This window comes from Equus asinus, chromosome 3, assembly GCF_041296235.1.
Source record: "Equus asinus isolate D_3611 breed Donkey chromosome 3, EquAss-T2T_v2, whole genome shotgun sequence".
NCBI classification, from domain to species: Eukaryota; Metazoa; Chordata; class Mammalia; order Perissodactyla; family Equidae; genus Equus; species Equus asinus.
In genome coordinates, this window is record NC_091792.1 from 156,299,662 (window position 1) to 156,314,013 (window position 14,352).

General features: G+C 52.9%; 1 protein-coding gene across 2 annotated transcripts in view; it reads right to left on the reverse strand.

Annotated features, from left to right (window-relative positions):
- The window catches only part of CRMP1 (collapsin response mediator protein 1), a 72,306-nt gene that overhangs the window by 40,548 nt on the left and 17,406 nt on the right, over nt 1-14,352 (reverse strand). For both annotated transcript variants that reach the window (XM_014843265.3, XM_044767854.2), the window contains exons 2-3: nt 8,955-9,043; nt 3,624-3,808 (exon numbers count right to left, since the gene is read on the reverse strand). In XM_014843265.3, coding sequence (XP_014698751.2) covers nt 3,624-3,808; nt 8,955-9,043 — 274 coding nt within the window. The remainder of the gene's footprint in view (nt 1-3,623; nt 3,809-8,954; nt 9,044-14,352) is intronic.

Below are 14,352 nucleotides of genomic sequence, written 5' to 3' on the forward strand. Positions count from 1 at the left end.
CATCATCACCACCATTGTTATTACCTTCATCTTCGTCATCATCACCATCATCACAACTGTTTATCAATGCTTACTATGCATCAGACACTGCCTCAAAGGCTTTATGTAAATTATTTCATTAGAGCCTGACAACTGTCCTGTGAGGCGAATATTAATATCCCCACTTTACAGATGAAGAAACTGAGGCTTAAAGAGGGTAAGGAACTTGTCCAAAGTCACACACCTAGTGAGCGGTAGGGAGAAGGTTCCAGAATCCTCTTGGCGGCAGCCTGAACTCCTTCCTACCACTCCACACTGCTCCTGACGGCACAGAATGCCAAGGTGCAAAGGACCTTAGAGACTCACAGAACGTTAACTTCATCATCCCTTTTGCAAATAAAATCTAAATGTAAAGCAGATGGAAGGGGAGACGCCTCTCTTTGAAGCCTCACCTGGTCTTGAGTGTCCCTCTAGCTACTGTGCTGACTCTCTAACATCCGCCCTTCCCAGCCAGGCGTCTGTAGAGAGTCTGCTCCCCTCCTCCCACTCACTCCTCCTCCCATCTAAACCATCAGCCTTTGCTAATTCGATCTTCACATCTCAGGGTCTAATGGAAACACTCAGTCCTCACTGCATGGGACCTCTCCGGCCACGCTGAACCCCTCCCTCCATCTTTAAACTTGCTCCTCCCTGGTGTCCATGACAACACAGCTTTCTGGCTTGTTGTCCTACTTCTGTGGCCATTTTTCTCAGTCTCCTTGAAGACTCTTCCTCCTCTGTTTGGCCATTAAGTGATCAAGCTCCTTATGGCTTGGTCCTGGAAATTTTCTTTCCTTGCAGCTGCTCATTAAAACGGCCCACCCGCTCTTAGCTGTCTGACCTCAGCTGCTTCCCTGACCCTGCCACCAGGAAGACTCAACAGCTCCTCAAAACCAAAAGGTCCCAAACTTCATGCAGCATCGCCCCCTCCACCGCCCACCTGCACACCTGGTCCCTCCCGCCCAGGCCCCAGCCACGAAGGCTGTCACCTTACAGTTCCACAAGCCAGAGGCCAAGGGTCACTCTCGGTACTTCCTTTCCATCATGGACCATCACCAACACTGTTGATTTCCCTCCTACATGTGTCTGGAGCTGTCCCCTTCTGTCCACCTCCAGGGCCACACCCCTGGTCCAAGCCACGCTCATCTCTCAGCCAAACTACTGCAATCACCTCCCACCGGCCCAGCCACATCCAAGCTAGACCACTCTATTCTGGCCACTTTAAAACTCAAAACAGATCACATTGTTCCTTGCTTAAAATCCCTCAGTGACTGCCCATCACCCATACGAAAAAGACCAACGTTCTTACCCTGGCCGTCAAAGCCCACTGCCATCCTCTCTTTCCAGTCTTATCTCACACAATTCTGTCCCTCCACCTCTGCACCCCCGCCTCATGCGCCTTCTTTCAGTCTCTTAAATGTGAGATGTGGCCTCCCACCACAGGGCCTTTGCATATGCCATTCCCATTTTCTGGAGCTCTGCTCCCCTCCACCCTCTTCATCCAATTAACTGCTCCCCATCCTTTGAATCCCCGCACAAATGCTGCTTCTTCAGGGAAGCTTCCCTGAGCCCCTTGTCCCGCAGCCCAAAGCACCGTGCACCTCTCTTCTGTAGCACTAGTCACAGCTTACAGCCATATGTGTGGGTGATCACCGACTCCCCACGAGACTGCGAGCCCCTGGAGAAAAAGCACCATGTCCACCTTGCTCATTCTCTCCCCGACCACCTAGCCCCATGCCTGGAGCAGAGTGACCCTCGTTCAATGTCTCTTGAAGGAAGACACGGGGTGGGGACTCAGAAATCCCTGCTCCCCACCCCCTTACTCTGGTCCTCCTGTGCTTTCATGGGTTCCTGGTGTTCCATGCAACACACTTTGGGAACGACCCTTTTAGAGATGGGGAGGATGAGGCCCACAGCAGGAGGTGGCTTCCCCAGGGGTCTCCAGCTGGTGATGGGGAAAGACAAAGGGGGGCCCAGGGTTCCCGGCTGCTGGTCCAGGGCTCTGTCCTCTCCTCCACACAGGCCACCTGTGCCTGGAACTGCCATCCCCTCTCAGAACCGTCCAAGCTCATGTTTCTGAAGCACTCACCACACACCATGCACTGCCCTGAGGAGCCTCACGCACGTCTCCTGACAGTCCTCAGGGGTGACATGAAGCCGAGGCTCAGAGAGGCTAAACACTGCCCGCAGGTGCACAGCTGCTGAATGGCAGCACCCAGGTTCAATCCCTGGCAGCTGGGATCCAAGTCTAAGTCGATCCTGGCCCAAAGCTGGGCCCCTCCCCTTCCCAACCAGGAGACACAGGGCTGCTTCTTGGAAAAGGGGCCAGGATGGTGCTTGCCTCACGGCCCGGGCCAGACCCTCCCGGCTCAAGGGGGTGGGGCAGCTCTGACACACCAGCTCCACCCAGGGTGGCCGGCTCCAGCCACAGTGTACTTCCACAGGGCCTTCTACGAAGCGGGGAGAGGGGCAGGGCTGGGGCCAGCTCAGGGACGAGCCCCCGGGAGGCAGAGAATCTGACAGCTGAAAGAACATTTAAAATTAACTGTTGCCTACTTAATTAAAAATCACTTCTTAAAATGGGATCCAAGCAAAAGCAGCTATTAAGAAAAACACAACCACCAGGCTGCCCAGGGCAGTGGAGGAAGAGCCCAAGGTCCCAGATAGACCCCTGTGGTAGACAGCATCATCTGTCCAGAGTTCTTCCTTCCCTCCCTGCCTTCACCATGGTTCACAGCAGGCAGAGTGCAATCCCAGGGACTTTGGGCTTGGCCACGTGACTTGCTTTGGCCAACAGAACGAGGGTGGAAGTCAGTGTGTCAGTGAAGCCACGAGGAATGGTGAGCTCCTGCCAGACCCCCCTTGCCCTTCACCATCCAGCAGAAGACAAGTGTGGTTGAGTTGGTCATTGGACCCACAATGGGAGATCCATGGTGCTCCCTCTGAACCACCCCCCAACAGCTGAAGCAGAGCCACCCCAGTCCCGCCCCTACCCCTGCAGACCCCTGAATAAGAAAAACACGTGTTTTTGAAGTCTGGGGATTGTTTGTTACACAGTGTTATGGCAGCAACATCGACTCATACAATTTCCCAGCTGTGTAGCCTTGAGGAGGTTGCTTCACCTCTCTGAGCCTCTACTTCCTCATCTGTCATAATAACACCTGTGTCACTGGTTCCAAAACTTTAGCCATCTGCACACCGTGTTCAGGAATTTTTGTTTTATTTCCCTATAATCCATAGCATTCTTTACTGAATACTTTTCTAAAATCAATTCACAGTTTCTAAAACTCTGAATGCTGACTTCAATATCACCCTAAGCAGTACTGTCCATGATGTGCTAGTTATCTTATTTCAATATGCAGTAAAGTAATTTTAAAAGTTTAATGTCTACATTGCCCATGAAATCATCTTGGGGACCAGCAGTGGCACCCAGAACATGCTCTGTGAGACGCTCAGCTTTAGGGGAGGGTTGTAGTGAGAATTACGTTAGACAGTACCCTGAGCAAAGTGCCTGGAGTACACTGAGCACTTGGGTGTTGCTGCTGATGCTGGTGATGAAGAAGAGAAGTCCCAGGCCACGTCCCTAAGGCAGGGGTCCAACTCACTGATCATTGTGGTCCCGCCGGCCAGCGCCGCCCTGGTCCCCTGGAAGAAGTCATCAGCGGCGGTCATGCCCTGGGAGGGCTTCTGCAGGTACGTGTTGACATCAATGCCTCCAGGAAGAACCATCCGCCCATTGGCCTCGATGGTCTTCACTCCCCCGGGAACGATTAAGTTCTCTCCTATTTGTCTGGAGACAAACGACAGAGACGGCCTTTGGTTCTTAAAAGAGAAACAAAATGGCAGTCAACTGTGCAGCTTCAGTTCCACTAGATAAACGTTTCTGAGCCAGGACCTATGCAGGGCACTGGTGGACAGAGGTCATTCAGGCAGGTTGCCTGCCCTCGGGCTCACGGCCTAACGAGGAGGAGGGCATATAGGCAGACGGTTACTGTCCAGCACAGCAGAGGGGTGGGGAGTTGGGGGGGGGGGGCGCTTCACCAGCCTGCTTATCTGGGAAGGCTTCCAGGGGGAGGCAGCACAGCTCAATCCAACAGAGGTGAGAGCAGCATCTCCATCAAGGGTCCTCTGAACAGCCTGTCACTCCAGAGCACTTCACACACTTCAGGCAGCACTTCTGCCTCAGGGATGCGGAGGAGAGCGGCCGCAGCAAGACGGCGAAAGCCCCCTGAGCTCGGCAAGCTCTCAGAGACAGTGCTGGGGGCTGACTGGTGACCCTCCCAACATCCACATGCAGAGGCCCTAGCCCTCAGCACCTCAGAATGTGACAGTACTTTATAGAGCAATTAAGTTAAAATAGGCTGTTAGTGTGGGCCCTAATTCAGTCTGACTGGTGTCCTTATAAGAGGAGAGGAGGACCCACAGAGAGACACCAGGGATGTGCACACAGAGGGAGGATCACATGAGGACACAGGGAGAGGACCGCCGTCTACACACAGAGAGAGGCCTCGGGAGAAACCAACCCTGCCGACACCCTGATCTTGGTCGTCCAGCCTCCCGCACCGAGAGAAATGAATTTCTGTTGTGTAAGGCTCCCGGCCTGTGGACTCGGCTGTGGCGGCCCGAGCAGCGCTGATCAGCCCGGCACCCTGGATGCTCATTTCGGCCACTCGTGGGCACTGGCCTCAGAAAGCTGCTTCACTCTCAGCGTCCACATGACAAAGCTGCTAACCCCGTAAGACCTGCTGCAAGGGACACACTGGAGACAGCAGAGCTTGTCTGAATGTGCTGATCCTTGCTTCTGTTCCCCAACACGAAGGTGCCTGCAAACTTCCTCCAGAAAGAGGGGAAATTCCACCAGTGGGGAAGAGGGAGAAGAGCCTAAGAAGCTCAAAGCCTTGCCCCCTGTGGTGACGGCCGTGTGTCATCTGCTGGAACCGAGTCAGCAGACACAACGAGGCATGGGTTGAGGCTCAGCCAGAACCAGGACACACTCAACAGGCGCCAAGGCCAAGCCCTGCTGAGACCACTGGATCCGACCACGAGCGGATTTTTATACATTAAAAATCCAGTTGTTCTGAACTCCTAGAATTAGGCAGCAAAATTAGTTTTCTTAAGTCACATAAAAACACCAATTACGATGACATAGGAAAACGTTGCTTCAGCGACCACACGGTCAGGCCCCAAACAGAATGCGCACCTGGTGGCAGAGCAGAAGCTCCCTGCGCTGCGGCACTCGCAGGCCGGGCTGGTCCAGGCAAGTCACACGGGGGCACAGAGGCCATGGGGCTCTCTCTGGGGCTCTTGCACAGAACTGGGGTGTGCTACACTGTCCGTCCTAAAACCGGAAGCAAGTCTAGCAGACACACACAGTGCCAGGGACAAGGCGAGGGGCCAGGAAATGTCAGCACTGTGGCCACTTCCACTCCACCCACAGCTGTGGCCTCTGCTTCCAACGCCAGTCCCCCCCTCCACAATGTCCGCCTTCCTTTACAGAATCTGGCCTTGCCCAGGCCTCCACCATTCTCCAGACACCCGGCCGTGGGCCGGGAGCTGGAGCGAAGGGCAGGGGACACCCACAAGCCTCGTAACGGTTGACCGCTGGGCTCCGACTCTTCTAAGCCCTTCACAGAGGATCACACTTAATGCTCACAGCTAGCTTTTCAAGAAGCCGGGGAAACATTCAACATGTTTACCGCTGGCAAAGGCACAGGCCATAGACACTGGGCACAGCCCCCACGTGGGTATCGGGGTTCACGGCCCAGTCTGATTCGAGTCTGTGACTCAGTCACTGTGCCTGGGTGCCAACAAGCACTATGGTTCAGGGCCCCTTCTCAGCAGGCATGACGGTCGCCTCTCTTTACAAACCTTCCCTAATCTCCTGCCAACAACCATGGGAGGGAGGAAGTTTTCACATTTTGCAAAGGAGGAAGACGGAACTCAGAGAGGTGCAGTGACCTGTCCAAGGCCACCTAGCGAGTCAGTGGTGGGTCTGGATTCAATCCCAGTTTACCCAAGTCTAACGTTAGGGCTCTGCCCATCAGGCTCTCCTGCCTACCTGCTTGCCCCGTGGACGGCAGCAGATTATCCCCAAACTGGGCTTAAACTAAATGGAACCCCCAGTGACTTAGGAGGAAGACCCCCTGAATGGCTCTCAATGGCCGTGTGCACGGAAGGGCAGGAGAGAGGAAGGAAGTGAGGTGAATTAGACAGATCCTCCTATCCCCCCGACCCCCCACCCTCGCCACGACTCAGAAAGTCCTATAGACCAGCATTAATTCACCAACACTTAAAGGGAACCCTCGCTTGGACTGGATGGGACACTCAATGAGTAGTAATAGATTCCACACAAACACAGCCGAACAGCTTTCAGGGAAGCTTGGCGAATGGCCACACGATGGAAGGATTCTGGGGTTCAGTCAGAGTGAAGGGAGACCACCGAGCCCCTCCTGCAGGTGGTGCTGGGGTCCCCACAGGCCGTCCCCCTGACCCTCAGCCCTCCCACACCGACTTCTCAGCCAGCGGGGACTCGAGCTCCAGACGACCATCCGAGGACCCGGTCACTCGCTCTGCCTAACAAGGCGGGCAAAGGAACGCCCATGCTGGGAAAGCTTTTAGCGCCAAGGTTAAAACGGGGCTTCCCACTAAGAGGAGCTGGTGATTATTGAATTTATGGAAACTGCGTGTTTCCTGAACAACCTGGTTTGCCAAAGTCCCAAGACTCGAGGCATTCATGTATACAGCAAGCACGTAATAAATGCAGCTCAAATGGTGAGCACTGACTTCATCTGTATACATCCTGGATTGCAAAGCTTCTAAGGGGCTAAGCTCAGACCACATGTGGCCGGCGGGAATGGCGGTCCCGTGACAGACTTCTCAGTGTCACTTCCCCCTTCAGGCCGCAGGACCCCAGAGCACCCCCCCCCACAAACGGCGAGCTCACCGTTTGAGCTGTCTGTTCATCGAAGCAGGGGTGGACTCCGAAACCTCACTTTCTGACACTTCTCACCACGCTCCCCCACCACCTCAGCTACCTTCATCCCCTTTCTGGTTCCAGGTAACGGTGGCCGACACCAAGGTCCCACCATCTGATGTGACAGGGCTCATTTGTTAACCTTTGGCTTAATCAGTGCTCCCGGGACCTACGTTTTACCCAGCTCTGTGCTGGGCCCCAGGCGGGGTGGGGGGAAGGCAATTAGGTGAGGGCCCCGCCAGGGGCGAGTTCAGCATGTGGAGAGCGGGCTGGAGCGCACAGAGGGCTGCGGCCGGCTCTGGGACCAGGGAGGCTGCCCGCAGGAGGAGGCACAGGAGCTGGCTCCCAGGACAAACCGGAGGTGGGGGTGGTGGGGGCACGATGAGAATGGGGGCAGGCGCATGCCAGGCAGAGGATTGTGGGTGCAGGGCTCCCAGGAGAGAGTGGCCTGGCAAGTTCTGCGAGTGTCAAGTTTGAACGCCAAGCTCTCAGTGTGGCTGGGAAAAGGGAGCGAGGGGAGGGGAGGGAATGACTGGGGGAGAGGAGGCCTGCGCTGGGCTTGAAATGGTCCGAGCCTGGGACCAGAGCTGGGAGGTGGGCAGAGGGAAGCTGGACGGCTCGATGCCGCCCTGAGCACCGGCTCTTCACAGGGCACTTTGCACATCTTTGAATGCTCATGACCACCCACAGCCTCCTCCTCCTCCCTTTCTCCTCCCCCTCCTCCCCCGCCCTCCTCCCCCTCCTCCCCCTCCTCATCATCCTCAAGGCACACACAGGCCCCGCAAAGGTCCCGACAACAGGCCCCATTCCTGTTGGACCTGCACCTTGCTCACACTTCCCCGCTTCCCTTCGGGTGCCAGCCGCCCGGGCTGCATCCTGAGACAGTCCCCGAGAGTCTCGTCTTCCAGACTCCAGGGGAAGAGGCTGAGCAGCGAGCGAAGCCAGGGCACCCATCACATGGAAGAAAGAGAACTGAACCCCCCATTACTAGCCGGGAAACGTGGAGGCCGCAGGAAAGCCGCAGTCTGGTGTCACAGACTGAATTGTGTCCTCCCAAATTCATGCTGAAGCCCTAAGCCCCCACGTGGCTGCATTTGGAGACGGGGCCTTTAAGGAGGTGACTGAGGTTCAGTGAGGTCATAAGGGTGGGGCTCTGATCCTTAATCCTTATAAGTGAAGGCAGAGGCACCAGGAGTGCCCGTGCAGAGGGCAGGCCACGGGAAGGCGCAGCGAGAAGAGGGCCTCGCGAGCCGAGAGAGGCCTCAGGAGAAGCCGAGGCAGCCAGCACCTCGGTCCAGGACTCGCAGCCTCCAGGACCGTGAGAAATCCATTTCTGCTGTTTCACTGGCCCAGTGTGGGGTACTCCATTATGGCGGCCGGAGCAGGCTAGTACCCCCGGGATGTCACAGCTGGACTGAAGAGGGAGCCGATAGGGAGAAAGAACGAGCAAACTTCCATCCCAGCACACATCTTCTCTTTAAGGGAAAGGCTCTGTTTGGAGACCAAACATTTCTCCTTTCTCTCCGGGCTCCCTCAACCCAATTCCAGAAATCCTGGGCAAATAGAAGAGCGAGCTGTGAATTCAGCGGGATGTACTAGGTTGGAATCTGGGCCTTGCCCCTAATGCATTCTGTAATGGGGGCCAGCCACTTACGCTCACTGGCCCGCCACTCCCCCAAGCACAGAGCAGGGGCCAGGGTGTGTTCCACAGCCTCTGTTTGTGCCTGAACGGAGATGCCTGCGTGAGCTGCAGCAGAGAGCCAGGCACGGGGTGGGGGCTCTCAGGAAACGCGAGTCCCTTCTCCCCCCGTAGTTTGCCCACCGCCCCCATCTCTCCATCCCTGACATTGACAGGGACACAGCACATTCACTCTGGGGCAGAAAGCCAGCCTCCATCCCCGCTGAGGGCCAGGCGGCGGCCCAGAGAGACCGGCTTCTTAAACGGCATGTTTGGTGAACGCACTTTATGAGTCCGTCTTCCAGGTAGACATCGGCATAGAAGGACTGGTCATCGTTGATGATTCGCCCACCTTTGATGAGGAGTCGATCACTCTGAAAAGCCAAGCAAAGTAGTAACCGTCACTGGGGAAAAGCCAGGGAATGCTTCTCTTTTTAATTTTTAACCCAAAATTTCCCAAATACTTTCAAAAGTAAAGAAATGACGTTAAAAACTGCCTCGTATCCATCACCCAGATTCAAAAGCATCAACACATTGCCACTCGTGTTTCACCCATTTCCTCCTCCTCAAACATTTTTGCTTTGTTTTTTGCTGAGGTATTTTAAAACGAATCCCAAATATTGTATTATTTCACCTATAAATACTTCAGTACATATCTCTGTTGAGGAGTTTTTAAATAAACATAACTAATAATCCATTATACCAACAAACCCAGCTAACATTAATTCTTTCACATCAGCTAACAATCAGACCACGTTCAATTTTACTTGATTGTCTCAAAAGTGTCCTTTTATAGGAGCTGGTTTGAATCAGGACCCACCCCCCCCCCCAAGTCCCCTCACGGCCTCTGGCTCACAGCCATCCACAGTCTGTTCAAATCTGTACCAGCCCCTCCCCCTTTCCAATACCATTCATTTGTTAAAGAAACTGGGTCATTTGAAGAACAGGAATTTCTTAAGGCGTTGTTATTAAATGTAATAAAACTCAATTTAGAGACATTTTAAAAGATAGTGAAAAGACTAAAAAAAAGCTACACCCCCAGAACAACTTCCAGTTGACACTTTGATATTTTTTCTCTATCTTCTTCTCTATAGTTGTGACCCTCGTGCCCACGTCCATTCACCCATCTGCGCACCCATCAGACACTGGGTGATTGCCTTGGCTCCGAGCCCAGGGCCGGGCCCAGAGCAGCCAGGAGGAACCAGGGATGGAGCTGGAAGGTGCTCTCATGGAGCTGAGGTGGGGAGAGACAGGGTTAACAAACGTGGAGTGTGTGGGATTACAGGGGGAGAAGCGCAGGGCGCCCAGCAAGGGAGCAAAGTAAAGGGGCTTCCAGCCTTACTGGGGGTCAGGCAAGGCGAGCTCAGACCTAGAAAACAAGTCAAGATAAGCTGGACTAAACAAACAGTGGAGAAGAAGTCCAGGTAGGGGGAATGTTCCATCTCTGGGCAGAGAGAACTGGTGGCACAAGGCCCAGAGGCAGCAAAGAATCTGGCAAATTACAGGAGCCCAAAGGAACACACACTCGTGCCCTTTACGCACGTACCAGAAGCGCGTCCCAAGTTATCACATGTTCTACATAACCATAATTTTTAAATGGCTACAAAATGTTCCATCTTATGGATACATTGAACAAATTGTTTAATCATTCCCCCACTGTTGGACATCTAAGTTATTTCCACTGTTTCACAATGACACATACTGTTGCAATAAGCATCTTTGTGCACAAAGCTTCTCCCTTCCCTTGGATTATTTGTTAGGCTAAATTCTCAGAAGCTCAACAACTGGGTCCAACAGCATAAACCTTGTTTGTGGCCCTTGATTAATATGACCAGATTGCTTTCCAGAGGTGTTGCCCCAGTTTGCCATGCGTGATCACCAAGCACCTTTGGTCATCATTAATAGTTGTTAACTTGCATTTCTTGGAGCCTGAGAATGTTTTTTCATGTGCTTATCTGCTACTTGTATTATCTCCCAGCTGGAGGTGTGCTGATGGATACAACACAGCCTCTGCCCTTACGCCCCACCCCTTGAGGAGAGGGAAAGACAGTAAACAGGCAATAACAAGTCAGGGTGGCCACTTCTGAGGGACTGTCATGCATGGGTTCCCCTGAAAGCAGGGCCTGAGACAAGGATGTGGAGGCAGGCAGTGTATCGGGAGGTGACTCCAGGAACTGGGGAGAGGAGAGAGGAAGGGAGGCGGCATAGAAATCCAATCCAGGGTGCACCCTGATCTGCCTAACACTGTGGGCAGGTGGGGCCTGATCCCACCAGGACCCTCTGAGGAGCTGCACACAAAGTCCCCTGGAGTGGTCCCAATGGTCCCACGTATCGACCATGAGAAGAAGGGTTTACCCCAAACCAAGGAACCAGGGAAGGCTTGTGGAGCAGACGCAGAGCATGCAGCCTGCTCCTCAGAACCCTCTGTGGGTTCGTGCATCAGTATCGTATTCCCTCAGAGCAAAAACCAAGGTCAGCGAAACCCCCTCAATCAGGAATCTCACTCTCCAGGCAAAGCTCAGGCTCGCGCTTGCTCCAGGTCTCTGCTCGATGTCCCTGAGAGCCCTGCCCTTGGCTGCCCTGTTTGGAACACCACACACCGTTGCCCCGCCAGCAGACCCCACACTCCTTTCCCACTTTATGTTTACATAGTACTTATCATAGTGCATATGACAGACTATGTATTCATACGTTTGTCTACAATGTAACTCATCCCACTGACAGCTGTGATGTGTTAATCCGCTGGCTGCGTCAGGCACAACTCGCAGGGGACCAATCGCACCCACGTTGACATGGATGGGTGGTGCCACCTAGAGTTGTGCCCTGCAGTTGTCCTTAGAGACTCTTAGCTCCACGGGGGCAGAGATTTCATCTGTTTTCTTCACTGCTGCATCTCTGATACCCAGGACACGACCTGGCTGGCAGGCTGGATAGACAGATAGATGAATGGATGGATGAATGGATGTCTGAACTGATTCTTGAAGGATGAATGGGTGAAGATGGAAGGAAAAGGCATCACAGCCATGAGCCAAGGAGCTATGAGCCACGAGCCAAGGAAGAGAAAGATGAGCCAGCACGTCCTGTTCCCGAGCAGGAGGGTCTCTGGAGCTTCAAGCTTAGTCACTCCCAGGCCCAACAACCTGCCTCTCATCCCTAAGATAGAAGCCAGCCACAATTGGAGCATCCCCATGGAGGGGACTCACCAGGCCCTCAGGAGGATATTCCAGAACCAAGGGAAAGAGGAAGCGTGGGCTCTGCACGTCCAGAAGCAGAGACAAGCTGGTGCGCAGGTTTCTCCCTGGCACCAGAAAGCAGGGAAACGTGAGTCCTCAGCAGCTGGTGTGTGGCTTCCGGAACACGGCCTCCGCGAGGCAGCCGTCTGCCTTGTCACATTTAATGGTGGGCTTTTCAGGCTCAGCCTGAAAGGTGGTGTTTAACATGCTGTGCGCCAGGAGAGCAGCCACGCCCTGCTCTGCTCTTCCTAGAATCAGAGGGCGGAGCTTGTATTCAAATCCACGTGCTCCCCGACCACCAGCAGGTACTGTGTGCAGCTGCTGCAAGGAAGCCAGGCTTGCTGTGCTCCGGGGTCAGTACTGTCCTTAAAAAATGGGCCTACAATGAGGCAAGAGCTGATGCGACTTCCTCATTTCCTTCTTTAAAATTAGTGGTGCTTTTGCCTTTTAACTGGGATTTTCAAAACCACGTTTTTGGAACTCTAGCTCAGACGGGCTTTCGCAGACTTTGTCCCAAAAGGGGACACCCAGGTGTAGTCTCGAAAATTTAGGTTAAACAGAAGCAAAGATTGTCTTTGTGACAGGCACTCCCAGATCCTTCGCTCTGCTGTGTAATGTGAATATTCAAAAGGGGAATCTGAGTTCATATCTTTCCGAAAGTTAGGTCCTTTCGTTTTGTGGGAAATCTGACAAGGACACTTTTCCTCAGCAGACAGCTTAGCAAACGTGCTTTACGAGAGTGATGCTCTCCGTGCCTGCTCGCGCTGAATGGTTCTTACGGAAGGCTGGGTCTAATCGGACCTCAAGGGGACACGGGGCTTGGAGACGGGGTGATCTCTCTGATCACACAAGTAACAAGGGCAGAGGTTAGACCCAAGGTTTCCTAACTTCCTGCCCAGCATTTGCTCCATCAAACACACTTCTGTCACGTTTTTAAACATTTTCACACTCTGGAATCCATGACACCCTGTAATCAGATGAATTTACAAAGAGCCTCAGGTCTGAGATCCAAGGACCTCGCTCTCCAGGGCTCCCTTGTTTCGTGCAGGAAACATGACTGTGAAATTCCACAGATGCATACGCCAAAAAGAGTGAATTTTATTGTACATAATTTTTTCGAATTTATAAAGTCACAGATTTAAAAGAAAAATAATACCATCCCTGTCCACTGTCTCGCACAGGATTACTGTGAGAAGCAAACAGATGGCAGATATGAACAATGACAGAGTCTGGATAAAAATCACCATTTAAATATGTTGAAGAAAATAAAATATCCAACTAAAAATTTAACAGCCAGCGACTGCCAGTTCATTCCGCGGTGACAACAGTGACCTAAACAGACCTATGCTCAGTGTGGCTCGTATCCCTGGGTCCAGATTGTGTAAGAACAGAATGTCCAGAGTTGGAGAGATGCAGCTCCCAATCCTGCCCACTTATTAGCCACGTGACTTACCCGCTCCTAGCCTCAGTTTCCTCATCCAGAGAATGGGGATAATTGTCCCCGCCTCACAGGGCTGTTGGGAGAACCCCATGGGGTGTGTGCAGAGTGCTTAGCACAGGCCTGGCATGTGTAAATACTCAGGATAGTTACCCATTGTTCACTCTTTGCCATTTTCTGTAGCAGGAACTACACTCAATAAATATTTGTTTAAGGAAGGAGTGTGTGCAGCCAAAAGAAGTAGTTATTGCCCTGAAGGAGTTCTCATCACCAGGCCTTGCACCCCAGGTAGGAAGGGCTGGGACAGACGGAAGTGCAGAGGGCGGCAGAAATACACAGGAGGCCTCCACTCTAGCCCGTCCAGGGGAATGATGGTTATTCTGAGCTTGAAGAATGAGTAGGAATTAGCCACCCGGCAAAGGAGAAAAGAGATTGCAGAGAAGGGAGTGGTGGACGGAGAAAGGCTCAGAGGTCAGAAGGAGCCTGGCATGCCTGGGACCTGCGAGGGGTTTCCTCCGGCTGAAGTATGACCTTAGAGTGGGAACCCGGAGAGCGTGCAGGTGCCAGCTCACGGGGACTCCGCCGCCATGCGTAGATGGAAGTCTCAGCTCCATCATGATGGTGACGGAAGGATTTCCATCAGGGAAGAATCAAATACACAAAAGTTTCTGAAGTAAGACAGCACGCACACACTGGGCAGAAGCGGAAGAAGGGCAACGATCATCTTTCTATTGTCCTCAAAGCTGGGATTTCTCAATAAGAACAAGTGAGATGCAAGTTTGCAAAATGGGTCAAGGACCTTGAAACTCTTCATGACTTTTGACCTAGAAATTTAGTGCTGGGAATTTGTCCTCAGGAAAATATCCCAATTAGGTCAGAGAATTATATGCAAAGATGTGATCCAGAATTAATTACGGTTATATAACCACTCCACTAATGGGGTATTATTCACAGACTAAAATATTTCCCAGGAATTTTGAAGGATAAACAAAAACGCTAGACAATAAAACAT